Source organism: Neolamprologus multifasciatus, chromosome 9 (genome assembly GCF_963576455.1).
Source record: "Neolamprologus multifasciatus chromosome 9, fNeoMul1.2, whole genome shotgun sequence".
NCBI lineage: Eukaryota > Metazoa > Chordata > Actinopteri > Cichliformes > Cichlidae > Neolamprologus > Neolamprologus multifasciatus.
Window position 1 is genome coordinate 26,524,663 of NC_140447.1, and position 26,974 is coordinate 26,551,636.

At 39.6% G+C, this 26,974-nt stretch overlaps 1 protein-coding gene across 1 annotated transcript in view; it reads right to left on the reverse strand.

The window, feature by feature from the left end:
• The window catches only part of LOC146511685 (cadherin-12-like), a 113,201-nt gene that overhangs the window by 33,421 nt on the left and 52,806 nt on the right, over positions 1–26,974 (reverse strand). Inside the window, exons 3-6 of the mRNA XM_085171606.1 lie at positions 20,817–21,111; positions 16,579–16,698; positions 13,229–13,396; positions 10,637–10,824 (exon numbers count right to left, since the gene is read on the reverse strand). Coding sequence (XP_085027732.1) covers positions 10,637–10,824; positions 13,229–13,396; positions 16,579–16,698; positions 20,817–21,111 — 771 coding nt within the window. The remainder of the gene's footprint in view (positions 1–10,636; positions 10,825–13,228; positions 13,397–16,578; positions 16,699–20,816; positions 21,112–26,974) is intronic.

Below are 26,974 nucleotides of genomic sequence, written 5' to 3' on the forward strand. Positions count from 1 at the left end.
TTTCTATTTACATTTAAATACATTAAATAATCCAGCTTGTATGCTACCATAGCGTCTATAAGCAAGAGTGATGGAGTCTTGAATCTTATAGACGTCTTGTATGAAGCATTATCTCAGTTAAAACTTTTCAGATATGGTCTGAAATTTGCTTGTGACAGCCTCATGCATTGATGCAGATTTGTCAGCCCCAGAAAAGTGGTCTTTGATATGGTAAGTTTGGGCGCCAGTGGACTTACTTTCATGTTCAAGAAACCAGTTTGAGATCATTTGAGCTTACTTACAATGTGGCCATAAAGGGACAGACACAGTCAACAACAACAACCAGGTGTAGAGTTTAAATCATGCTGAATTGATACTAAATGGTTCAAAGTGTGCAAACATTGCATCAACACCACCAGCAGCCTGTTGATGGCAATATGGATCCCTATTTTCATAGGGATCATAGATCATTTCATAGTTTTTTGCACCAAATTCTGACCCTAAATTTGACTGTCAGAGAAGACATTTTTTCAGTCCTCCGTACCATCCAGTTTTGGTGAGTTGTGGCAAATTGAAGGCTCAGTTTCCTGTAATTAGCTGACAGGAGTTGTACCTGGTGTAGGCTTCAGCTGTTCCATTCAATCTGCTTTGTGTTTTAAAGATGCTGTTCTGCAAATCTTGGTTGTAACAAGTGGTTATTTGATTATTAGCTCCAGGAAGTTTCTCCAGTCTCCACTGACCTCTTGAATTAGAAAATGATTATTACCCTTAGAACTCCCACCCACTGAATGTTTTTTTCAGAGTCTTTCAGATTCTCTGAAAACTGAAAGATTTTTGAATGGGAAATGCTTGTCTGATACCAAAAACCACGGCACATTCCCCTTTATTCGCTATCCCTATATCCCTATTTCTCAGTTTGAACCTCAGCAGGTCATATTGACGATGTCTACATGGCTAAATGTACTGAATTGTGGCGATGTGGTAGGTAACACAGTGGCTGGTGAGTATATGCTAAGTTTGAAACCTTCAAGCCATTTTTTTCTTTGTCAGATGTTTCAGCACCAAGGACAGAGTGAGAAATGACACCTATGTTCACTGACTCTGTAAAACTATGTTATTTCTTTTATACTAAGCACTAAACTTATTTCTATGTCAAGTGTACTTTTGCTATTGCTGCATGTATGTTTCTATAAATGTGGCACAATGCAGCACAGAATTTAAGCACAAATGCCTACAGCGCGGACGCTACATTTTCTGTGTATTTGGTTTGTTTGAAAGTTGGTATTCTTAAGATGAAGCTATGTCTAAAGAGTGTTTTCACTTTTTCTGTGCATTTTTAATGCAGTGATCTTCCAACACCGCCTTGACAACCAACTTAAATATACTAACAATAATCTAACAATCCTAACCGACAACTTCAAAATCCATGGCAACCGATTTTTAAAAGACTGGACCTTTAAAGCTGAGGTCTAATCTCTATACAATATGTCTTTCATTAATCCATTCTCACCCTCATGTTGGTAAAGCTTCAGCGCAAAGGTGTTAGCCTTGCCACAGAGAAAAATTGGAGTTCAACATCTTGTAGCATCAAGCCTCTGATTAATAAACTTACTTCACTCTTGCTAAGAAATAGCCAGACCATGAACATAAACTATAGAAAACCTTGACAACCTTTCCAATCAAAAACGATGCCAGACATGACGCCATTGTAACAAAATATCCAACAGCAGCTCAAAAACACTGTAATATCCAAAGAACCATATCATATTTGTCTTATCTAATGATGTGTTAAATTTATTTATTTTATTTTATTTTGTCTGAACTGCCAGGCACTGGAGATGAAACATAGCCATTTGGCTAACTCTGGCATATTAATATAGACTGTCCCTTTTAAATAAAAATATTTAAATTCAAATGTATTTAAAAAAGGAAATTTGCCAGTAGGATGCCCAGATACATGTAGGTGTAAGGCAAGATGGACTGGCATGGAAATGCTGTTATCATCTGAGGTTACAGGAATGCTGGCTGAGCTGTCCAGACTTTCCCTAGCATATTGCATACGTATGTTCTAGATATATTCTTTTACCAACCCCAGTTGTTTATAAATACTCGTGGTTAAGCTATAGATACAGCAGCTTGCAACTGAAGTCGTCTGTACTTCTCTACAATGGTTTATGGACCACTGTCGCTCTCTGTGGTAATGGATTTGGAAGTGGTGCCAGAGGTTTGCAGCAAATGCTCTTTATTCAATGCACTGTGGCCGCTGGGGGCATTCAGTTTTTACAGGGAGGAGATAGTCCTGTATTAAAATAGATTCCCTGAATGTGAGCCAGCAAATATTAAGCCACACAAGCTGTCATTAAACAATGCTGTTCCTTTAGGCCTCGCACATTTCAATTACACATATCTGCCATCTTTTTTTCCCTCCCAGGAGAAGGCAAATAAACAGGCAAATGGACAAACAGCATTCAATCTGACTGAAAACTATTCTAGCGTCGTAACCCAAGGTTATCATGCAAGATCTCTCAATATGTGGGTGTGCGAGTCTTCTCCATATACCTATAGTAGTATTTGAACAAACTGTGTGCCATTGCATGCTTTTCCATGTACAGTATGTCCCTCTGTATGCACACATTTGTCAGTACGTCTCCTTGGGAATTCATTGGTGGATTTACCTATTGTCTCCCATAATCTTATGTTTTGCAGATGGGATGTACAAATTCCCCCTATGCCACTGTGCCTCTTTTTACCTCTCCCCCTGTATTGGTAGACTGGGAAACAGATGATCATCCTTTGAACCCAACACTCAGCCTGATCCTCTTATCATAGCCAACCTTCCTGAGTCTTTAATTTGAGGTCTGCCAAACTCTGCTCTGTGCACAATGTGGCTCTTGTCTCTACCCCACTGCTTTTAATGTGTGTGAGAGGAAGGGAAGTAAAAAAAAAAGACAAGAAAGACAGAGAGGGAGGGGGAAAGGTAGAGTGAGGGGTGATCTGTGCACATTTGCACACCTGTCTCTAGGGATAGTCTATCAACCTGAAAAAAGACAAGTCCGTAGGCAGGTCAGTATTCTGGGGAACACGGTGAACAACTCTTAAAGGCTTCATCTCCGGCTACCTGCTTCCCACACCTTTCCAAGGCAATGCTCATTCTTCCTCTTTTCTCTTTCTCACTCCTGCTAATATCGTAATCCCAGATGGGAAGGAGCATGTGTTGTTTGGCAAATTACCCTGTGGGGGGTCTGGTCAGTTAGAGGGGCTCAGAATGCCTCCCTTCAATGCTGGCTTTGTACAGAACCATGCTACTGTAGGGGATACATAACAATGCTGCATTGTTGTTATGGCAGCATATCAAACATGGGAAGTAAAACAATAGCAGGAAAGATGCATCCCTGCCATCCATCGAGGCCATGCCTGATGTAAACAAATAACTGTCTTCATTTACATTATAATTGCCTCCTGTTTCATTCTGTTTTTCCATTACTGTCAATGAGAAGGTCACGATATAATGATCTACAGCTATGACTATATCCACTATTCGCTTTCAGTGTACAGACGCGTGCCTACGATCTGCACACACCGGTTTGCACATGTTCGTGCACACATGTATAGAGCATACTGAGGGAGCTCTTACACTAAGCAGTGAATCAATTACTCACTCAGCTGCATATTTTTGGAGGATCAAAGGATCACACACCTTTGTGTAGTCGTGTGCTGGGGCATGTACTAAAAACGTACCAGTTAACGAATACCTCGGTCTGATAGATCAGAAAAACAAATGCAGATTAGCATTCCCCCAAAGAAAATTTTAGACACTTACATCAGAAAAAGCCTGAAAGGCACAAAATACAGATAGAATTGGCTGCACCTTTTTTTTCAAATACTTCTGCAATCAGATGAAATAAATGCTCCGTCCCTGAATAAAATGAGAGACAAAAACGGATCTGTTGTAACTCCTTAGCAGTGATTTTTTTTTTAGTAAAGAAAGAAAGTTTTAATGTGAAACCCACTTCTTTAACTTCTAGAAGTGATTTTTCATGTGAAGCTGTAACGCTGTGAAGGAAGACTCTTTTTATACACAATTACACACAACCAAAAATAATTACGAGATAAGAAAAATTAAAGGACATCAAATGAAATTAAAATTAAATGTTGCTGCTAAATAAGTATTTTAAAAGAAACAAAAAAAAAAAAACAGAAAAAGTTGTGGTTTATCGATTACATTTGTTCCAACACATTTAAATGTTTTCTATAAAAGTATGCTAAGCATAATCTTTAGTCACTGACATTTATATTGTCTTCTTTTCCACGATGCTGACATTTTCTGGCTTTTTCATCATGCAAATGTAGCTCTCCTTTGCACTTTTTTTCCCCTTTTCTCTTGAATCTCAGTACCACTGATAGAAAATGCCATTTAAACTCACCACAGGGGTCTGCTGCATCCTGCTAAAGTGAAATGCGCAAAAGAATACAAAGGTATCAGTGTAACAATAGACTTGTGTGAGCAAGTCAGCTGCTAAGTGATTGAGAGCTGATATTTCTGCATGTTTCTTTGTCCTTAGAGAGAACGCGAGAATGCACGAAAAACTTTATATGAGTGCATCTGTGTAGTTTATTGTGTGGGTAATTTTAACTTTTACACCTTCACATTATTTGTTCTCTATTGTTACATGGCACTTCCTGAGATAGTGAACCAAACATTTGCCAGCTGTTCCAGCGATACTGGCATGATGGCAAAATTGTGGAAGCGTGAGCATTTCTGTTATTGTGTTATGGCTCCAAGTGGCAATGAAAGGTATGAGTTTGTGTACTGCTGAAAACAACATATTGCACAGTATTAGTTAGGCCTCTAATGCTTGATGCTTTCATAAAACAAAACAGAATGGAGAGGCAAACAAATCAACATCAGGAAGCCCGTGTTTCTGTGTACATGGGCACTTTGACCTTGATTTTGATTAATATGGCCCGATGAAGGCAAAAAATCAATCCAGTGGTAATTAAAGTTATATAAAATTCTATTAGTGCACTTTTTTGTGATGCATGCCATCATTGTAAAAGGTGTACCTTTTAAGAGACGGCCGGTGAAACCTTAATGAGACTGCAATGTGACTCTTCTCTGCCCATGCAGCACTCACCCACCCACTGCAATTGACTTGAAGGCTTTCAATGTCCAAAGAGAAATATCATCCTTTTGCTGTGGGTGTAAGAGCGACATTATGTCTATTTATGTGTGTTTAAACACAAAGATTTTTCAAGTTGTTAACCAGATTTACCACAAAGAAAGGGTAACAACAGAACAGAGCATGGCATAAATGATTTTAATGAGGATATTCTGACTTGAAGAAATTTCGAGGTTTGCTTTTTTGTGTCACAGCTCTTTGTCTAAATCTAAAATTGGATTTTTCTCTCTACAGATAACACAGAATGGCTGAAAAAGCAAAGAATCAAGGTGCTGGAATGACCGAGACAAAGTCCAGAACTCAACCTGATTGAAAACTTTACTGGGACCTTGCTTTTGGTTCCTTGCTGGAACCACAATTCCTCCACAGACGAGACTGATAAAGTCCTAGAAAAAAAATGATTGCTTCAAGTTATTGCCGCTAAAGGTGGTTCTACAAGCTGTTGAATCATGGGGTGTACTCAGGCGTTAAAGTGGACCAGCACAATCCAGTACAGTGTTCCTGCACCTTGAATTAATGAACATTTAAATCTGATAGACAGGTTAATGCATATTATTGCTGAATGAGTTCATTTTTGTGTCCTGCAGCCTGTGTCCTGTAGCTGGCTGTGGCTTTCAGTAATGGCACGAAGACACTTAGTCAGCAATGAGAAAATAATGAAAAGACCTGGTCACACTCTTTTTTTCTTCTCATCTTTGTGATGTAAGTAAAGTAAGTAAGTAAGTAAAACTTTATTTATATAGCACCTTTCAAGATAAAAATCACAAAGTGCTTCACAGAAGCTAAAACCTAACAATAAAAATCAACCAAAAGCAAGTTTAAAAAGATGAGTTTTTAGCTGTTTTTTAAAAGCGACCACTGAGTCCACAGATCTCAGGTTTAAAGGGAGAGAGTTCCACAATCTGGGGGCCACAGTTCCAAAAGCTTTGTCGCCTTTTGTTTTCAGCCTCGTGTGTTGGACAGCAAGCAAGCCCTGGTCACATGACCTCAGGGACCTACTGGGAATGTATGGATGTAAAAGTTCACTTATATATGTTGGTGCTTGTCCATGCAGAGCCCTGAAAGTCAAGGTCAAAACCTTAAACTGGATTCTGAATTTAACGGGGAGCCAGTGCAGCTGAATGTATTTAAGGTGCAGATGTAAATACACTCGATCACTATACAGCATCTAGCTAACACCACAGAAGTGGAATGAAAGTAAATGAAAGTAAATGAGGTAAATTGTTTTAAGTAATTTCAAATGTAACTTTTCAACCTGTTTAAATGACAAAAAAAAAACAACACAAAAATGTTTCTGCACAGTTCTGCTTATTTTTTCAAAGAGTTTTAAAATCAGACACTGGACAATTGATGTATACTAATTTTGTGTTATTCAAATCCAAAACATAGCAATGGATATTGGAGTAGCAGCACAGGTCACTTTTTTTTGGTGGTCTTGAGCAATACTTCTGATGGTCTTTCAAAGCTTCCCTTTGGACATTGGCTGCTTCTTCATTTGCTTTCAGAATTTCTACCTGACTGTTTACAGAGGAATGTTTATTTTGGTTTCTTAAGCCACTTACCACTTATATTCAAGTATAAAAGAGGCACCTCACTGGATAAACCAGTGTTGTCTCTATACATAACAAGCAACTTTGTAATGACTTAAATTAAATCATGCCAAATTCGTAGCTTGCTGCCTGTTACAAAAACAAATAATTTTTTTAAACTTGGATTTATGACACATTCTGTCATAGCTTTGCATTTCAGCCAGTGGTGTTATGGATCTAGGAAAAACAAATGGAACTACAAACGTAGGTTTTAATTTACCATGTAGTGCAATGTGGAAAGCATCTGGTTGGCAACACCAACCATTTGTTTGATTTTTTCAGCATGGCAGTGATTCTAAACACACTGCCAATTCAGTCGAACTATACCTGGACAGAAAAACCCACAAAGGTAAGCTTTTGGTTATGGATTGGCCAACACAGAGCCCGTATCTCAACATTAATGTAGCAGTGTGAGATCATCATGACCAACATCCAAAGAAAAGCTTTGAATGTCCTTCAAAAACTAGTTACTAGTCCATGACAAGAAAACTTCAGGTTCAGACTGTCATAAAAAGCAAAAAGCAAAATTACATAATTTCCTTCATTAGGGATTAAGAAAGTATTCTGATTCTGATTCAAAGCTGGTCATGGGAAATACTGACTTTCATACCACAGAGTATCAGGGCCACATTAAGAAAAAATATATATATATATAAATTATTAATCATTTTGAGAATAAAGTCAAAATTCTTTTTCAGGAAAAAAGTTGAAATGTGAAGATTCCTGTTGTGATTTTAAGAAAAAAAACCCCACAGCTGTTTTGCTCTATACAAAATGCCTTCTGCAGTGAAATCAATTACACTTACAGTTACAAGGAAATTATCCCTCTTTTAGCACATAAATACTATGTGGTGATAATTATAAGGACGTTGGAAAAATGGTGCAGAAATCTGCATCTGCTCAGAACAAAAAAAAGCACACAAACTCTGAGTTGGCCAGATTTGTGCAAAGCAAAATGGACAAATGCAAGGGAACAATGGTTACACTCTTCTGCAATAAAGAGAATGTATGTTGTATCACACAACACGACAGTGCCAAGGCATTTTGCATTTTTTTTCTTAATGTGGTCTTAACACTCCTTTGTACTTTCAAGCTAATCAGACTTGTACAAACTCTGTTTTCCTCTAACATAGTGTGTCTCCATGTATGCACATTTCAATAAATCACTGAACTTATTCCCCATTTCCATTCCCCATAGGTGGCTGAAGACTTTTGCACAGCACTGACTATACATATTTAAATGTAATAATGGATTGCATAATCAGTCTTAATATAGCTTCATTTTTAGCAGATTAGAAGTGATTGCGCTGGCTGGACCATTCTATTTCTCTCTCTAATTTTAGTCTGTGGCTGTAATGGCCTTTTTTCACCTCTTGCAGTTCGAGGCCCCCCTCGAAAATGTGATGACAGATCTCAGTGGGTTTATCCTAGGAGTAATACATTTCACTAATATCACTATGTGCCACTTACCATTTTGTGAAGTGTTATCGTGGCCACTCTAATGCTGTGTGCGGTGAAAGAAGTTGGTATTAAATGAGATACTTTTGCTCTGTGGTTCAAAACAGCCAGCAACCAAGACCTCTCACTGTGGGTCACAATGCACTCGATGTATTAATCCATTTAGCAGAAAGAACATATGGCATACTAAATGAGCCTTGACGTGCTGAGTGAATGCTTTATATAGCACGGGCGCTCAGAGAGAGTTATGCCATGTCTCCGTGCTGTGCTTTAAGGCATGGACAGCAAGGACTCAAGCAGAGAGCAACATCTCACAACTGAGAGATCACAGGTGTGGCCCTTGCATCTGCCTAGTCCAGCATTATACAACATAACATAAAGAGGGACTACCTGAACACTTTCTCTTATTTGAATATTGTTGCTATGGCCTAAAAATGCTACAAAAAACCTTTTGCAGTGCTCAAAACTCATAATCACACTACTAAACATATTACCCACGTGCAGTGTTGGGGAGTAACGGAATACATGTACCGCCGTTACGTATTTAAAATACAAAATATGAGTAACTGTATTCCGTTACAGTTACCGTTTAAAAAGGTGGTATTTAGAATACAGTTACTTTGTTGAAATTAATGGATTACACGGCGGTACTTCCCTGTTTCATATTGTGGCGGGTCAGGACTGTTTGGGTTTTGTTTGACAGCTACGCTCTGTTGTTCCAGGCGGCAGCGTTGCGGTTGCCATGGTTACAGGGTGACGCTCTCTCTCTGCGTGTTTCCTGGGTGAGAGAGGCCTTTTTGTTGTTGTTGTGCTAAGCTAATAGGCAGAATGCTACAGGTATAGCTCTAAAGAATGTAGCATCATAGGCAGTGTAGTCCGTGCTGCAGGGAGAATGGACTGCCATACACGTTATGTGTCTGTGAGCGAGGGAGGGAGAAAAAGGAAAAGTACGAGCTGTCATCGAGCAAAAACGGGAGCTGGAAGCATGTAAATATAATAATAACCACTGCAGCCAAGAAGAGTGCCAGACGAGCCCAGTTGTAAGCAGTCTTGCCAACTCCTCAGTAAGGAAAATCGCTATTGGCTGTCCTAAAAGTCGCTAGAAGTCGCCAAATGACGTCATCGCCTAATTTGCATAATTGGTCATGCTAATGTAATTGTAACCTACGCTGTTGGAGAGAGAAATAACATCGTGGAAGAGACATAAAGCGAGTAAAAAAAAACGTCCTAAATGCAGTTAGAATTTATTTAGAACTACAAATTAAATTTCTTTTAGCAATTATTGTTTTTTAATGTCACAATTCCAACCCTGCTCCTTTATCCGGGCCTGGACTGGCAAAAGTGATCCGAAATTGGCACTCTGGGAGAGTTACTTTGTGTGTGAGAGTGTTTGTTTATAAGTAGTTTTAAACCTTGTGATCCACAAAACAGTGTAACAGTAAAAGAAGAATTGACTACACAGTCAGTGTGGGAGCAGCGGCTTCGCTCATGCGCGATTCATTTGCCATTTGGACGCACAGGTGTGAACGTCTCCTGCCCTGATAGCAGCTGGGGGAAGACTATCCCCCGCCTGTGAGCGCTTTGGCACGGGTGAGGTGCCCAAGGCAGCACCGCTGCTTGTTGAGAGTATGAGCGATACGCGTTTTCATGTCAAAAAGTCATCATAAATAAGTCTCCAATAATATCAGAAAAAGTCGCCAGATTTGTCGCTAGTCGCTTTTTAGAAAAAAAGTCGCTAAGGGGGTCTGAAAACTCGCTAAATATAGCGACAAAGTCGCTAAGTTGGCAACACTGGTTGTAAGTAAGCTATTAAGACTCGACTGTACACCGTGTTCGTGTTTTCCTCCAAAAACAATAAGTTCCGTTGGAGCAGCCTTTCAACGCCTCTCTTCGTCTCTCGCTAGCAAAGTTGACCCAGACAACAAAGTAAAGCTATTTTTTGGCTACGAGCCCAACACGAACCGACGTATTAGCCAGAGGTCCCTTTACTATGGTTCGGAGCCACGAACCTTCAGTAACAGTAATAAATCACAGCAATAGTACATTCACGTAGTTGTAAACAGCATGATAATATATTAAGTAATCCAAAGTATTCAGAATACGTTACTCTCATTGAGTAACGTAACGGAATATGTTACAGAATACATTTTGGGGCATGTATTCTGTAATCTGTAATGGAATACATTTTAAAAGTAACCTTCCCAACACTGTCCATGTGGACATCCTGGGTGTAAAGATAACAAAAAACAATGCGTGATGGCAGTAAGTAAATATGCTCAGATTACTGCAACAGCCTGACCCGTAGAGATTGACACAGTCCGGTCTTTTCCCATTTCTGGTAACTCAACACTTCCAGCAAATGCATGTGTTAATGTCATTAATAAAACATGCAACCGTTATTTGAAACAATTTGCATTTCTGAGAAGCTACCTTTCGGAGAATGATGATCCCCTCCTGGTTGTGTTCATTGGTAGTGATATCAAACATGGCGCCTCCATCGCCCGGCACGATTGTGTACTCCACTTCTGCATTTTTTCCGATGTCCAGGTCATGGGCTTTGATTCTCCCAACAGCAGAGCCCACTGTAGACGATTCAGGAACTCTCAAGTGAAAGAAACCTGCCAACAACAACAACACAAAAGTATGTTTATATAAATCAGACAGGACTCATTTGTTATCATCTATTGTCATCAAATGGAAATGTAGAGCTCCTTACATCCTCTGTGCTTTAAGTATTCTCTCACCGAGCCAAGGATGTCTTATCCACCCACAGGCAAAGCAACTGATACTCTCTGTGTCTGAAGTCAGGCCTGTAGCTATAGGCATGATATTATTCAATTTTGACGTGTTTGGACATCAAGGCTGCTCGGCTCCTTGAAATTGGTTGGCTCAACCTGTAAGACCAACATACACAAGAGTCCAGGGGCTTTGATACTACCAACAGCAGACATTTCTGCCGAGGATTTGGGAAGAAATCTATAAGCAAACAAACAGCAGGTTGATTGATTATCACTTACTCCAGGTGGTGGATAGAAATTTATCTTTTTTTTTTCCATTCTAAATTTCCCTACTCTGGCTGAGAAGGATATCAGTTTGAACTAACAGTTTCTGCTGCTGCCAGAGAAATGAAAACTTTACTGTTGCATTAAAAATCGAGTGCCTACACCTAGTGACTTCAAGGAGGTGGTGTGGGCGATTCAGTAGCACACTGAAAGTGGACCCGGAACGTCTAAGGGTAATTACACCACTGATTTTGTCCTTGCAATCTATATAAGTTTAAGGAATCTCAGAATGATGCGATGTCAGAAGGCACTGCAATATTATTCATGATGACTGGATTAGCAAGCGCTACTAATCAGACTGAACCTGACCGCTGCAACAGCTTCACTGCTTTGCCATTTTAATAAGCAAATTCCAATCAGACTGAATCAATACTTTAACAAAAAAAAAAAAGCAGCAAAGACCAGTTGCACGTTTTTTTATTTGCTCAGCCTTTATTTGACAAATAAAATCTTGCTTGAACTTGAGGATTAGAAAGGATCAATAAAGAGAACTAAATGTGCAGAAGAAATTGTGTGATTGTGCTTCTGATAACAGTCGATTCCTACTTTGTTTCTCAAAAATAAATATGCTAAAACAAAACCACAAACTGTCCAATACCACAAGAAAATAATAGCGTACTATCTTAGGACTCATTTGTTATTCCTCAATTTTACTATGGATCATAGCTTTTTCCTTCATATTGATCCAAGGATTGAGAGAGGAAAGCTGCAGCATATGTGTGAATCCAGGAGCTGCGATTAAATGTAATCAATAAATAATCAAATACTCCCAAGAACATCCTGTCATTTCAAAGTCTTTTCAGGTTCGTGTCCTTTCAAGGATAGAACAAGAACATTTTGTAAACCCCAGAGTGAAAGAAAATCAAGTTATAAATTATTAGATGGTAACAAACAGCTGTTATGTGGCACTGTCATTGGGTTAACAAGCTTCTAGGATTTAATTCAGCTAAGCCAGATGCAGGTACTATACACCGCTATTAGTAATGGCATCTGCTGGCTTTTCATCACAGAGGTTTAGGGGATTGACAGTTCCCAAACACATAATCTATAATAACAAGCAACGGAAAGACAGATGTGTGGTGGGTTCATACGGCAATATATTACTGAATCTGAAAGAAGTTCTTCTACGCATGACCACCGCACATTATTTAAACCTGCAAGCCCCATATAAATGGAAAAAAGAAGAAGACAAAGGCAGGATTTGGGACAGGGCAGAAGAGCCACCATACTTGGCCCAAACCTCTGTGCTGTGACAGCATTATGGAAATATCATCTTTTCCTTGCAGCCAAAGGAGCTTGACCGTCTGACTGCATCTATTTACATTCAGAGGAGGCCATTCAGTGTCACCTGAAATACCGCAAAAAGTCTGCATCAATACAGAGCAGTATTTGTGCTTTCCTGTCATACAGTTGCTGGCTTGGAATAGAAAACATTGTGCAGAGAGTTTAATATTTATCCTTAGTATATGCAGAGAAGCTTTCACAGATCAATGATTTTACAGAATTGGGGATTTTTTTCCCCCTGCATGGCTTCTTACATGACCTGGTGAACGCTACAATTGAATTAATCTGTTTAGCAGCTTATATAAAATACTGAGTAAAATACCGAGTTTAAATACACTGGCTCAATCCCTGATGCATCAGCGACATGCTCAAATCTGATCCAAATATAGAAGGATGCCCCATGAGCGAAATAAAACCAACCCCGGTTTATTTGCCAGGAGTAGTAGCAGTAGATGCAATCATGCAAAATAAACAGGCCATCGCTTACGACAGTGCATAATGACAAATAATGAAAAGCAATTACAAAGAGTAGATATGATGAATACCCCCTGCCCCGTTGTAATTGCACAGTGTTTATTTCATTATCAAAAAAATGCGCAAACCTGTATCAGGTCATCTCCATCATCATTGCTCTACATAACAGCCGAAGACGTTGTTTTCTGCAACGTGCACTCACTTTTAGAGAACCTGGGTGGGTTGTCGTTGACATCGCTGAGGGTGATGTTGATGGTGGTGGTCCCAGCCAGTCCCCCCAGCTGGCCCCCCATGTCCTTGGCCTGGATTAATACCTGGTACTGTTCCTTCACCTCTCTGTCCATATTGGGCAAGGCTGTCTTTATAACCCCTGGTGTACAGCAAGATTGATGAGAAATACAGATAATAAAGAAGAGATATAGCGGAGAAGGAAGAGCAGATAGTGAGAGACAGAGATGGAGAGATAGAGAGACAAAGGGAAAAAGAGTGGTGAACATAAAATTCTCAGAAAAAAAAAAAACAGTTGATGCCAGATCTGCAATTTACTTCAAAAAACACAATATATTTCCACCTAAGCAGCTGACTCCCGTGTAAGAAGCTGCATATGTGCTCAGACCAAGGCTGAAATAGAGGTCATCTTACAAACTGGAAACACTTGACATTCAATAGGGAGCTCTGGTGAAGCCATATAATGATTCACTTGAGGATCAGAGACCCTGAGATCAGAGAGCGTTTGTACTGCAGATTAATAGCTAGGTCAGTGGGAGGTTGGCAGGCTAAAAAGAGGCAACCAGCATAGGTGGGTCCACATTTTCTCCTTTTCTCATTCTACTCAATATGGTGAGGATGTCCCATTTGATCCGCAAACATCTAACATGCATGAATCCAAAATCAAAGACTATAGTTGTTTTAACTTCTGTCATCTTTTTCTTTTGGGAAGAAGGAGAGCGTCTCTTCCTGTGACATGCATGGCGATTTATGTATATTGTTGTCCTCCTGCCTTTGCTCACCTTTTACCTCCCAGTGTTTGTTCCCCTTGTTTATGTGCGTTTGTAGATAGCTGCAGACCCAGCAGGGCAAACATTTGCTTTAACAGTTTGATTTTTTTCCAGCTTGAGTTTGAAATACAGTCACAGTAGGTGCTCTGTAAAGCTCTGGGATGAGCAGCATAATCAGCAACAGATTCCACCATATCTGGCTGTGTGATATGTATGAACCTATTTTCATATGCTTTGAACAGTTCCAGATAGCAAGCCAGCAGCGGCCTACTACCAGCAAGTACTGGCAGTATGAAAGTACAGAATTCTTATTTTTTTTATTTAGATTTTTTTTTTTTATGCTCCCCCTGCTGCCACTCCACAACCTTTTTAGTGCCATTTCCTTCACATGAGACCAAAGCACATATATAAATAAGATGGAAATAACCAACACTGTTAATGTCTCACCACCAGAGATAGATAGATACTGGTTAAAATTACCTACCTCTATCTGCACACAACACTGGCTAGCCAGCATCTATCTGCCTGAGATTCAGTAACAAAGTAATGACATTCACCATATTCAAGGTGAATGTGTGATGTTAAAGCAGTTTGGTTTTAGTGTAGCACATCCTATAATCCAATTTTAAACCTTCAAATAAATAATTCAGATTTTCAGGTCTTATTGCCCCAAGGTTAATTCTGAGGCCTGTTTTTCCCGAGTGTTAAATTCTCACACATGCTCACACGTCTGATAAAAACTAAATTCTCTTGGGACAATGCAAATCACATAAAGCCATATTTTATTCACAGTGGAAGACAGAAAACATAAATGTTTAAACTGGACATTTTACCGTTTCATTAAAATAAATAAAAACACTTTGAATTTGATTGCAGCAACATATCTGAAAAAAATTGGGTCAGGTAGCGTCCTGACTTAGTGCATTTAAAACAAACTTTGGCCCAGAGAAGAAGGTAGTGTTTCCCGATTATCTTCACTTAAGGCTTCTTCCTTGCGTGCTAGAGCTTTAACCTGCATTTTTGGATATCATGGTGAACTGTGTGAACACATACAGTTATTTCATGAGCCTATTAAGTGATTTTCATAACACAATCATGACTATTTTAAATGCTATATCTATGCTACAAATGTTCCACAATTTGTAGATGCAGTTTTTTTTTACAGATTGGTGAACGTCTGCTGATCTTAAATTCTTAGATACTCTGCTTCTCTAAGAAGCTCTTTTATACCCTGCCATGTTACTGACCTGTTGCCAATTACCGTATTTCCCTTGACTACAAAGCGCACCTGAATATTAGCCGCACAAGCTAAAATCAGGGGAAAATCCTGTTTTGTACATTTTGTACATACATTAGCTGCACCTGACTAAAAGCCGCAGGTGTTTCAATGTTGACTTATCATATGTAAGAGAATATGCACAAAGGGAATAGTCAGGAAAGAGATGGCTGTTTGGAGACACACCCCTTTTATTAATATTTTGAAAGCAAGTTATGGGTACATATTTGCATAACTTTTTAGGTATATGTACAAGTAGCGGTAAATACAAGTACGAAACATGTACTGTGCTTCATAAACGAGTAACAAATGTAGTACATAACAATAACCTACAGCACACCAGAAAAATAGATTCGGACTACCTTTTAGGCTCAGGTGCAGTGACACGGCTTTAACAAGAAGAAAAGTCAGTCATTCACCACCATCTTTCTCTTCTTCCTGCGCACTAAAACCACCAAAGTCCTCTTCTCCAGTGTCGGAAACGAACTCCGCTTCTCTCCTTCGTTGTCACTTTCAAAACCAAACAAATCCTCGTTGTCAGTGTCAGAGTCGAACACCCTCTGAAGGGCCGTGGCGGTGTCCTCCTCTCCATCATGCTGCAGTCCAGCCCTTCAAAATCCGTTGGTGATCATGGATGTTTTCACACTTTTCCACGCTGTCAGAATCCACCGGTGGAGTTGGGCATAACTTGCTTTTCACAAGTTTATCGCCGCTTGTCATTCACGCTGACCGCACAGCGCTACTTTGAAGTTTGTTTTTCGTGCTACTTCGTACGGCAATACGTTGCCTGGCGGACAGACATGTGACCAACATACCACTCTTGAACCCCGATCCTTCCGCCAGGCAACGTAGTGCCGGAGAACAACGGAACAAAAAAAAACAAATCCTCTTACGATATCACAAAAATCATGGACAATCCTTAGAAAAGCTGCACCTGACTAAAAGCCGCAGGGTTCAAAGCTTGTGCAAAAAGTAGCGGCTTATAGCCCGACAATTACGGTAATACAAACTTAATGCAAAAGGTTCCTCTGGCTGTTTCTTTTTAGTACCACTTAGTTTTTCAGCCAGTTTTTAGTCGTGTTACTGCCATTAAATTCAAAATGAGACAATATTTTTTAATGAAATGATAAAATGTTTCAGTTTAACATTTGATATGCTTTATATGTTCTGTTGTGAATAAAATATAGGTTTCTGAGATTTGCAAAACATTGCATTATAATTTTGTTTAAATTCTAAATTATGTTCACAGCACAAAAAACAAAAACACAAGTACTTTACCTGTTTTGGGATCAACAGAGAAATAGGGTTGCCCGTGGAGGATGCTATACACCACTCTGGCACTGTTTCCATAGGTAGGGTCATCTGCATCTGTGGCTGTTACTTGCGTCACATATGTCCCTGCAGACAGGAGTCAGAAGACATATTGACTCGATCTAATCGCTTTCTTCATTAGACCGAGATCCAAACTCTTTGAACCTCATCAGTTTGCTAAACAATCTCACCTGACACTAATGAATGGTGAATCTCTGCCGAGAAAGCCTCAGCTAATGCGCAACATTCAGAGCCCCTGATGGAGTGCAATGAGCAATGAGGAGGAGTGCAGAGGAGAAATAATGTGCTGGGAAGTTGTTCAATTTTCTTGTTGTGTGTGTTGATTTGTGCATTGCTAAAAAGTAGCTGTTCTTTAACAATAGAGCAGCAGTTTTATGTTTTGTTTTTTTTTTTCCCTTAAAACTCTTATGTGACTATTCATTATACAGTGTAACCATTAAGAAAACAAAGGGGCATGGCAAGAATAGTATTAAGATGGCAGTCTTCCAAACTCCTTCAGTAACAGGGACAGAATAATTACTTGTTGGATGTTTTGCTCATCCCTTTTAACTAGCTGGCAGTGAAAACACAATTTCACTAACACAATCCTGATTGAATGCATTGGAATTAAACTGGTTTAATAAAAAGTTTCTAGTGTGAGGAAACAATAAGTGATGCCTTGACAGCATGACTGTCTGACAACTCCACAACTCATTTCTGGGGGTTCTCGTGCAGATGGACAAATTGTTTAGGAGGACTTGCAGACAGGTTGACAATGATGCTTCACTCGCAGCGCACATACGTCCACGTCTCAACCGCATGCCTACGTCTGGATAGCTGTGCACAATCGGATACTTAGTATGATCAAGAGAGGCTGACCACAGGGATTGTATAGTTGCTTGGAATTCTGCTAAGATTTTAGCTCTCTATAAAGAACTTGATGTATACTAAATAGGCTTTTCAGTCTGAGGAGATGGTAACAATGGAATTAAACATGGTGTGAGGGATTAGTGTTTCAGTCCTCCACATGTGCCTGATTAGTCATACCTGAGAAGGACTGCATCATGTTACAACACGGTATACAATAGATGAGATAATACACTTAACACCTTTTCTGTTCATCCAAGGAGAGGAAATCCGCTTCAGTAAGAGCTCAGACGCAGAGAGAGTTTGAGAGACTTTAAGCACATCATACACCTACGCAGCAGGCACCAACCTAGGTGCAGGGCTATAAACAAGTCAAATAAATTCTACTCATATTATTATTATTATGGAAATTCAAATGCATAAGTAGGAACACGATGAAAGAAGTGACTTCAAAGGTCACTGCTGGTAACATTTTGCAAAAAGGAAATATATTATATTTATCTAACCTTAAATATTCAATTCGTCTCAGTCAGTATTCGAAAAAATGACGATGATGTGTTTCAGTAGAATGTAGAGGAAGTCAAATGACACTGAAATGAAATATGAAGTAAAAAAAAGAAGAGAATGAATACAGTGAGCATCAGTCAAGAACTCTGGTGCATGGAAAAGCAGTATATAAGGCAAGAACGGATTTTAACGAGCTTGAAAGTCAATGGTTGGTATCGCCACCTTTAATCTTCAACACAGCCTGAACTCTCTCAGGCAAACTTTCTTGTCCTTTCTTTAAGTAGTCTTCAGGAATAGTTCTCCAGGCTTCTTGAAGGACATTCAAGCCTGACTAGTGTCTTCAAAGAAACACACACAGCTCTTCCTTGTATGTTGGCTGCCTTTTGTTATGGCCTCTGTTAAGTTAAAGTTCACTAATGTTGAGGTCTGAGCTCTGGTACTGTGTCTTCTATACAGATATGCTTTCGCTGCATTTACAATGCTTTTGTCAGTCGGTCATGCTGGAAAAATAAAGCTATTTCCAGTCAGAGACTTTCCAGATGATATTGAATGGTGGATCAAAATCTGATAGTAGTTTTCTATGTTTGTAACTTAATCAATTTTGACCAGGTCCCCAATTCTGCTAGTTGAAGTGCAGCCCCAAACCATGTCAGGGCCTGCAAATGGCTGCAGACACACACTCTTGTACCTGACTCTGTACATATGGATGACAACTGGAACCAGAAATTTCAAATTTAGATTCATCACTCCATTAGACCTATTTTTGTCCACTTCATCAGTGATTTGGCATACCTCAGCCTCCTCATTTACCTCAACAGCATCCATTCCACTGAGACTTTTTCTGAAGAGGCTTTGCAGATGCATCAGCTTAAGCGTCAGATGTGTCTCTCAGGTCTTTCGTCAGGTCTTTGCTGGATTTTGACCTCATTAAGGGCACGACTTTCAGATACTGTTCATCTTACGCAGATTGATTTTTTTTAGGTATAACAATTTTGTTCTCCTCTTGTCTAGTTTCTTCAGATTTTTTAAGGACACACTGCCCAGATATGCCTAGTTTTTAGATCTTTAGAAATCATCTCATTGGTGCAATTGGGATTTTTCAGAAATTGAACTAATGAAGCTGGAACAAATTATGAGTTTTTGAGACAGGCTGCAAGTAACATATTGGCTAAAGATACAATTTAAAATTGGTTCTTTGCTACATTTTCATATATATGTAGATACAAAGGTGATTCATCCCTTGGGCTAGGTGCTTTGGTCTGGCTCCTTGCACAGTAAGGTACAGTCATTTCAGCACATTAACTTTTTCCTAAAAACTTCATGGATAAGCTAATAGCTAACAAAGGATTATTACCACGAGGGCAAATAGATTACTTGACTCTATCTGCCATTACAGTGTTTATGCTCAGCATCTTTTAGCTTTTATTTTGCCCTGCTAACAAAGACAACAAGAGAGATGTAGCAGTTAATGAGCCCATTGATCACCCAAGTCTTGCTGCTATAAATATTGATAATGACTTCATTTGGTTTAATGCTAATCCAATGGTTGCAGCTCAGTATAGGCATCCTTGTGGGTTGTTGTTTACACTGGCCGCTGCGGCTGAATTCACACAGTTGAATTCTCAACAAAGACATTTCTGGTAGTAATGTCCCTCTGTATAAATTGGTACCAATTTGGTTTCACCATTACTTTTTAATGGGACCTGGAATAATAGTTCCATCACCCAAACACACAACTAAACCTCTTCAATGTAGAAATAGGATACTCTTACTATTTTTACACAGAATATTATACATTTAGATATTGCTTTCTCCTAAAACAGCAATCAGTCACATATTGGTTAAGCTTATTCACATTGCCATTATCAGTTAAATGGGCAGTCCAATAAATGGGCATGGAGGTCATTTTAGTTATAACACCATAGGGAGTATTACTCAAGCTGTAAAAACAGTTGGGATATGTGTTCTATGGATCTTGAGGGAGCTCTGCAAAGTCTGAAAAAATTACTATGATGATACCATCAGGGGTGCTTCACCAATCATTTTGCATATGATATCATCAGGGGTGTTTCAGCTTAAGACTTTCCACTTATAGCAGGAAGCTCGTGTTACAAACAGGGTGGGGGATGGGGTTGTTGCAGATGTAATCACTGATTTAATTCACAAATGAACTGTACTATCCAGTCGCTTGATGGAAAGTGAAGTTTTCGCTAATGCTTTAGAATGAAAGTCACAGTATAAATCATCAGTGCTTGTTTGATTTCTTTCCTTTGGACCTCAGAAGCCCAAAAACTAGCTATTTGTAAGCAAAGCCATTAATCCAGTGTGTGGGTGCTGTTTAAATTTCATATTTGTACACTGTTTCCATGGTCACAACATGTTTTTCTTTTGATAAACTTAAAAGTCTCTTTCTTAATCTACAATGCAGCCTGTGATTTGGGAGTGTTCACTGGGGTTATGCTGCGTTGTTCCTGTTTTTCCTACCAATTCTCCAAAGAGTGCTGATTTTGAAGTTTTGAGGGTTTTATTGCACTTCACATCAAGAGGAGCCTTTTTCCCCGTGAATTACCTTGATCTGTTCTCCCTGGGGATAACGTTGAAAGACAAAGCAGCGCAATTCACTCGGGGCACACCAAGAATAAATGGTCCTCTGAAATGTCAAAATCTGTTGGGGGGAAGCAGTCTTACCCTGTGGTTGTAAAGATGCGCCTGGAAGAGAACTTTATGTGTTTCCAAAGTGGAAAAAAGAAAGTTTTCAATGCTGAGAATTGCGGTGTGCCGATGATGATACTGATCCAAGGATTTAAAAGTAACTCTGAATGATTACTTACCTACTGGTGACATCTCGGGAACACTGGCTGTATATGGACCTTCCAGGAACTTGGGCTCATTGTCGTTGATATCTTGGACCTTGATTACAAATTCTGATTCAGGTTCCAGGGGCCTATTTGTGTTGAGGTCAACAGCCTGGGCGCGCAGGGTGTAGTAAGGCTTCTCCTCCCTATCAAGACTTCTTAAGGCATGGATGTCCCCCGTTGTTTGGTCAATTGTGAAAATGGAGCCAGCCCCTTCTCCTGAGAGAGTGTACTTCACTGCACTGTCCCCCTTATCGAGGTCAGTGTGTAGCTGCAAGACAAAGCAGAAAAAAAAGACAGGTTGAGTGCAAACATTGGCACAGATAATGATTCATTGAATGCGCCGGGGAAGGGCTGTCAAGGAAGACTATTTCACAAAGACAGCCAAGGAAACTGACTGCGCATCAAAGAGCAAATTCATTTCTCTGCACAGATCTGCAAAACACTAAGTCATGAGAAAAATAAAATGATCGTGCTTTCAGAACATTTCACAGATTAATGAGGCTAAGTCGCTCATAAATAATGTATTCTCTCAGTGCAATTACGCTGCAGTGATAACTCTTCAACATCGTGGATCAATTCCTAATCATGAATGACGAAAAAATTTTCTCTTATATAAAACAGGAGATGCGAGGGTTTCTTTTTCAGTTTTTTTTTTCCAAGTAGCAAAGTTCAAACTATAAATCCTTGAAGTAAATACTTGTTTTCAACCTTCACCTTAAAGGTCTTGTAACCAGAGGACTCAGCAGAGTTTCACAGTATCACAGCTCCAGCAAGAGTACCTCTTTGTATATAAACCCAGGACAGTGGCAGCTCTCTTTGTACAAGACAAACAAGTTCTGGGCTGGTGTTCGAAAGCCTATTGACACAGTTATGTTTTCCTCACTGCAGCGCTCATTCATACAATTCAAAGCCTTTTAAATATTTAAAGGCTGTAATGCAATGTGATCATCACCATATATGATTATGGATTTTTGCTTGCTAAGGTATGGATAGGGTTGCCAACTCCCTGAGAAATAAATAAGGGACACCTCGTGGCCAGGGCCGGGCGACCCAGTTGTCTTCACCCTTCCCAGTGTGGTGAATTTTTTAGCTCTTTTTTGTGTGCGAAATTATTTTTTTAACCATTTGACTTGAATTTGATTTAAGTAGATGCGTATTCTTTGTGATATCAAGACATGGGAAACAAAAATCATTTAGCCATTTATTTTTAGCTCAAAATGACAACATTAACACAATAAAACAGGTCTCTTTCTTAAACAGAAGCCTGTCATGCTTAACTTTTGATAATAAAAGTAAATCTTTCTTTAAAAGAACTCTGTCCTGCTTAACTTAAAATTATATAAATTAATAGAAAACAATAGAAAGAAAAACATTCTTGTAACAGTGCACATTTAGTGCATTTAGTGCAATTGGCTTCAGCAGAGGCATTATTTCAGCTTTTGCTCCCGTTTGTAAACCCACTTGTTCCCATGATTACGCATCATAACTCATCATCATTATTCATCTATGTATTACTTTTATGTATTACTCATCTATTTGTTGCAATATATCCTTGCAGTTGTTTATTACACAAAATAAATTATATTATCACACTTCTGGCCACATAGCGCTGATATTCACTGCGCATGCCCATTTTAACCTTAACCAGAGGGTGTAAAAACAAACAAACCAGTGTTTACATACATATCTGCTTCTGCCGTGGCCTGGTGGACAAAAATTGGTTAAGGGTTCCCCGAGCTTTCACGCCCCTCATGTTCTTCATGTGCCCACCATTAGAAGCACGCCTATGGAAAAAGTGCGCCGGCACACAGTGCAGTGCGCTTTATAGGTGTTATTGTGCACTTTTCCAGCCAGGTGTTTTCCTTTTCCCATTCTTCCCTGCACTTTTGCAGCCTTTTTTTCTTTCTCTGAGAGGAACAAACATTGCTGGTCTAATGCTGAGCTCACACTGTGCGATTTTTGGCCCATTTTGAGGCGATTTTTGAATCGTGCGACCAATTTGGTGATCGGCCCGATTTTGGTCTTCATCGTGCATCGTGTAGTATACGTGGGGTAACGAGAAGCGATTAACACCTCACGACCAGCTCCCGATCATCAATCGCTCGTGAGGGTGTCACCGCAGCCGCTCACACTGCGCACGCGCAAACACGTAAACGTCGGTGAAAAAGACGGAGCAGCACGGCTGTGCAGCGTGTGATCTGGACTCCAGCGATGGAGGCACAACTTGTAGAACTTTGGAAAGCTCATCCGAGCCTTTTCGATGTGGCATCACCAAATTATCACGACCACAACAACTGTGAAAATAGTTGGATGGACATTGCTGCTCAATCACAGCTGCCTGATCAGTGTTTTTCATTAGCAATTTAGCAAAGTTGATGGTGGTGTGTGTCTGTGCGAGTGAAAGACAGAGAGGGAGAGCGAGCGACAGATTTTCTGTTATAACCTTCATTTTATGGAGGCACAATGTGACTCAGGTCGCATCAGAGCATCGGGCGGTATAGTGTGAGACCTGCATCGTCACCTACGAACTTGTAACCCATGCGAGCCAATCGTGCAGTTTGAAAATCGCACAGTGTTTGCCCAGCTTCAGGTGTACTGTCGTCTGAGACTTGCACCGCAGTGTCGCCGTTTGTTTCCCCGTTGGCCATGCTTTTTGTTGTGGTCATCTGTTGTCTTCCGGTATTTTCTCCGCAAGCGACCTTTCCTCAACCAATGAGATGAGCGGTAATCTGAATTGTCATACTCGAATTGTCATAAGTGTGCTGTCAGCTCATTGGTCACAAAGCAGGAGCGGGGCTGGGAATTATGTTTTCAAACAAAGCGTTAATTACATTAAAACTTATAGACTACTTTTGATTCTCACTGTATTACGGGACAAAGTGCGTCCCTTATTAGCTCAATACGGGACGTGTACTTTTGTTTCTAAATACGGGACGATTCCGTTTTTTAAGGGACGGTTGGCAACCCTAGGTATGGAATTTCCATAGCCAGCTAACTACTTGTGGCTTGGGGCAAACAATATTTTTCATTTTAATTCTATCAAAAAAGGGATCTGAACGGAGGTTGCTACATTTCTGGTTGCTTTTAAACCTGTGAACTGATTCCTATAATCACCTTCTTACAATGGCGCTACCTAACACGTGGATAGATCCACGCTCTAACACTCACGTTTCCCTCGATGAAAGTAGCCTCTCTTCAGCCTGTAAATATTAACCTTTTTGCACACAGATAATTCCAGTGAATTTCCGTGGCAATGCCCGGCATAGAGCCGAGAGTAAATGTGGGATGAGGCCATGAATTCTTTGTAGATTATGGTTCAAAACAACCCAAGACACACAGACATGTGCACAAACACACTAGAAGTAATTTGAGATTCAGAGCAAATTCCCAAGCTCACGCAAGCATAGCCTGGCATTATAATGTTATCACCCGTGGTGCATTATTTATTTCTACAGAAATGAATGAAAATCATAGTTAGTACATGACCCCTATTGGATGGCAGCAAAACCACATAATATTTTCTGCAATGACCAAAAAAAAAAGCAAAAAGTATTATTATTGTCTAATATACATAAAGTAATAATGATAAAAGTATGATCCTCAGGCACAAACTAGATATTGTAACAACAAAATGTGTTTGCATTTATCCTTAGTTAGTAATATAAGGTGATTCTAACTTATGATTGGCATGCACTGTAACATCTTAACAGTATATATCATGATGTAGCAGAATGTGGGCCACAACTAACGTTTTCAAAGTACCTTTTTACTTGGTTTCCTATATGCAGATGTGCTGTGCTTATATGGGGTGGCTGTAGCTCAGGAGGTAGAGCAGGTCACCTACTGATCAGAAGGTTGGAGGTTCGATCCCAGGCTCCTCCAGTCTGCATGCCAAGTATCCTTGGGCAAGATACTAACTCCAAGTTGCTCTCCGATGCATCCATCGGAGTATGAATTTGTGTGAGTGTAGTTAGAAAGCACTCAGTATAGAGATAGTGCTTGTGAGAATGGGTGTGACTGGGTGAATGTGGCATGTTGTATAGAGCGCTTTGAGTACTCCGGGAGAGTAGAAAAGCGCTATATAAGAATCAGTCCATTTACCATTTACCATATTATACCCTTATGTACTACTGTTAATTTAAAACTACCATCTTATGTCAATTTAACCACTAACTGACATATGAGTTAAAGCAAAAGATGGTAACGTTTATTGGCTGAAGGCCCTCTTGCTGAGGGACATGTTGGTCTTATAATGAAGAGAAACTAGTGGATCAAGTGTCTCCACATGGAGTGAATTCAGTCATTGAAAGAAAGGGATGTCGTAACGTGCCTGTCATAAAGTATTAAAACTAAATAGAATAAAATGAAAACTTGTTGCAAGCGCTGACAATGAAACAATAGTGTCATTATTTGCAACTGAAAACTTCTTTCCAATCACGCTTGAATGGTTGAGCAGTTTCATTTATCCCAGAGGGTCTCTTAATTTTAATGATAATTAATTGTGATTTTTCATGTGTCTCAAATTAACATTGTAAAAGGCTTTGGGGTATTTCTTTTATTGCTATCCGCCCACAGGGCAGCACTGTAAGTGTACGGAAAAACTCATTTTTAAAACTTTAAGAATGCATCTTAATTTCATTTGAGGATGAGTGCCTGCACTCAACCCAATGGGCAATGACACGGGGTTGCAGGTGGAAACTTCTAGTTTGGAAGATATGTTGATAAGGAAGGAGCTTCGCTTTGGGAACTACAGGGTAACCCTAATCACTTTGCAGGGAAGACAGATAAAGCAACCACACAGAATTAAAAAGAATTAAAAAATAAATTTTGAACTGGCCAGGCAACGGACTGGTGACCTGTCCTGGGCGTTCCCTACCTGGGAAAGCTTCCAGTCCACAGCAATCTTGAACTGGTTAACCGGATGGTTGGATGGATGGAATGATAGACGGTAACTGGAAGATGTTGTGGATGAAGTCAATAGAACTTAATGTGCAAAGTGCCAAGTAATTAGCAGCTTAATAAGAAAAGCACACTCACACACTTACGCACACACCTATGCCATCAGAAACCAGGAATAGTTTTGCTTAATGTTACAATGCTTTGCTGCTAAATGGAGTAACATAAGTTCATTTGGGAGCTTTAATAAAGGCATTGTCCACCAGAACATATGAAGGGTGTGGGTCAGTGGGACATCTCAGTATATTCCTCATAGCAACATTCCAGAGGACTGCAAAGACCTGAGGAGTTCTGGGTTTGATGAAAATACCGTATTAAACACAACATTAAAGAAAACACTGTGATTACAAAATATAGCATATGATTCAGTGACTCCATTTGTCATTTTCTCCATTGCTGGGTGCCATTGTGCCTCTGTGCCATTTGTCAATCTCAGGCTGGCTGCAGTTTTACTTTTGCCTGTGTATGTGTATGAGTGCAAGGGCTGGGTGATGCATAATATATAATTTATTGTATTGACTGCCAGTGAATGTCAATTATTTCACCAGGTTTCTCAAGTCCAAAATTAATTAATTAATTAAAATCATTACTGTTTTTTTTGTCATATTTCTTGCTTCCTTTCTTTTTGCATCTGACCTAAAAGATTTAAGAGGAATATTCTTATTTATTATCTATAATCATCTGGTTTACTTTTTACTGTGCTGTTTGGCTATAGGCTGCTGTGCCATTATGCCTGGCTGATGTCCTGCTTATAGCTTCTGTGAGATTTGTTTCACGTACGCTTGAATTTTGTTTGTTTCCTGCTAGCATGTGTGCAGGCTTGTGCAGCATGTGCGTCATGGTTTTGGCCCATCTGTTCAGCTTTTTCAGATATCCAGTTGACATTTATTTATTGCAGCAGAGAAGTTGATGAAATAGTTTGAGTTGTTATGATTTCATTGATATCATTTTGAGTCATGCCATGTCTCAAAAATGTAAAATGGGAATTAGTAATTATAAAACATCAAGAAAAGACAGAAGGGTTTTGGTTTCAGTGGCTATGAAAAAAAGATGGCTTTAATGTGGTTTACTTTTTCTCTATTTGGATTATTGATTTGTAAAACGTAGAATCCATGTGGGAAATTCTGTGATGGCTTTGCTTAAGGATGCAAAGGCAATAGGTGAAGATGCACCTA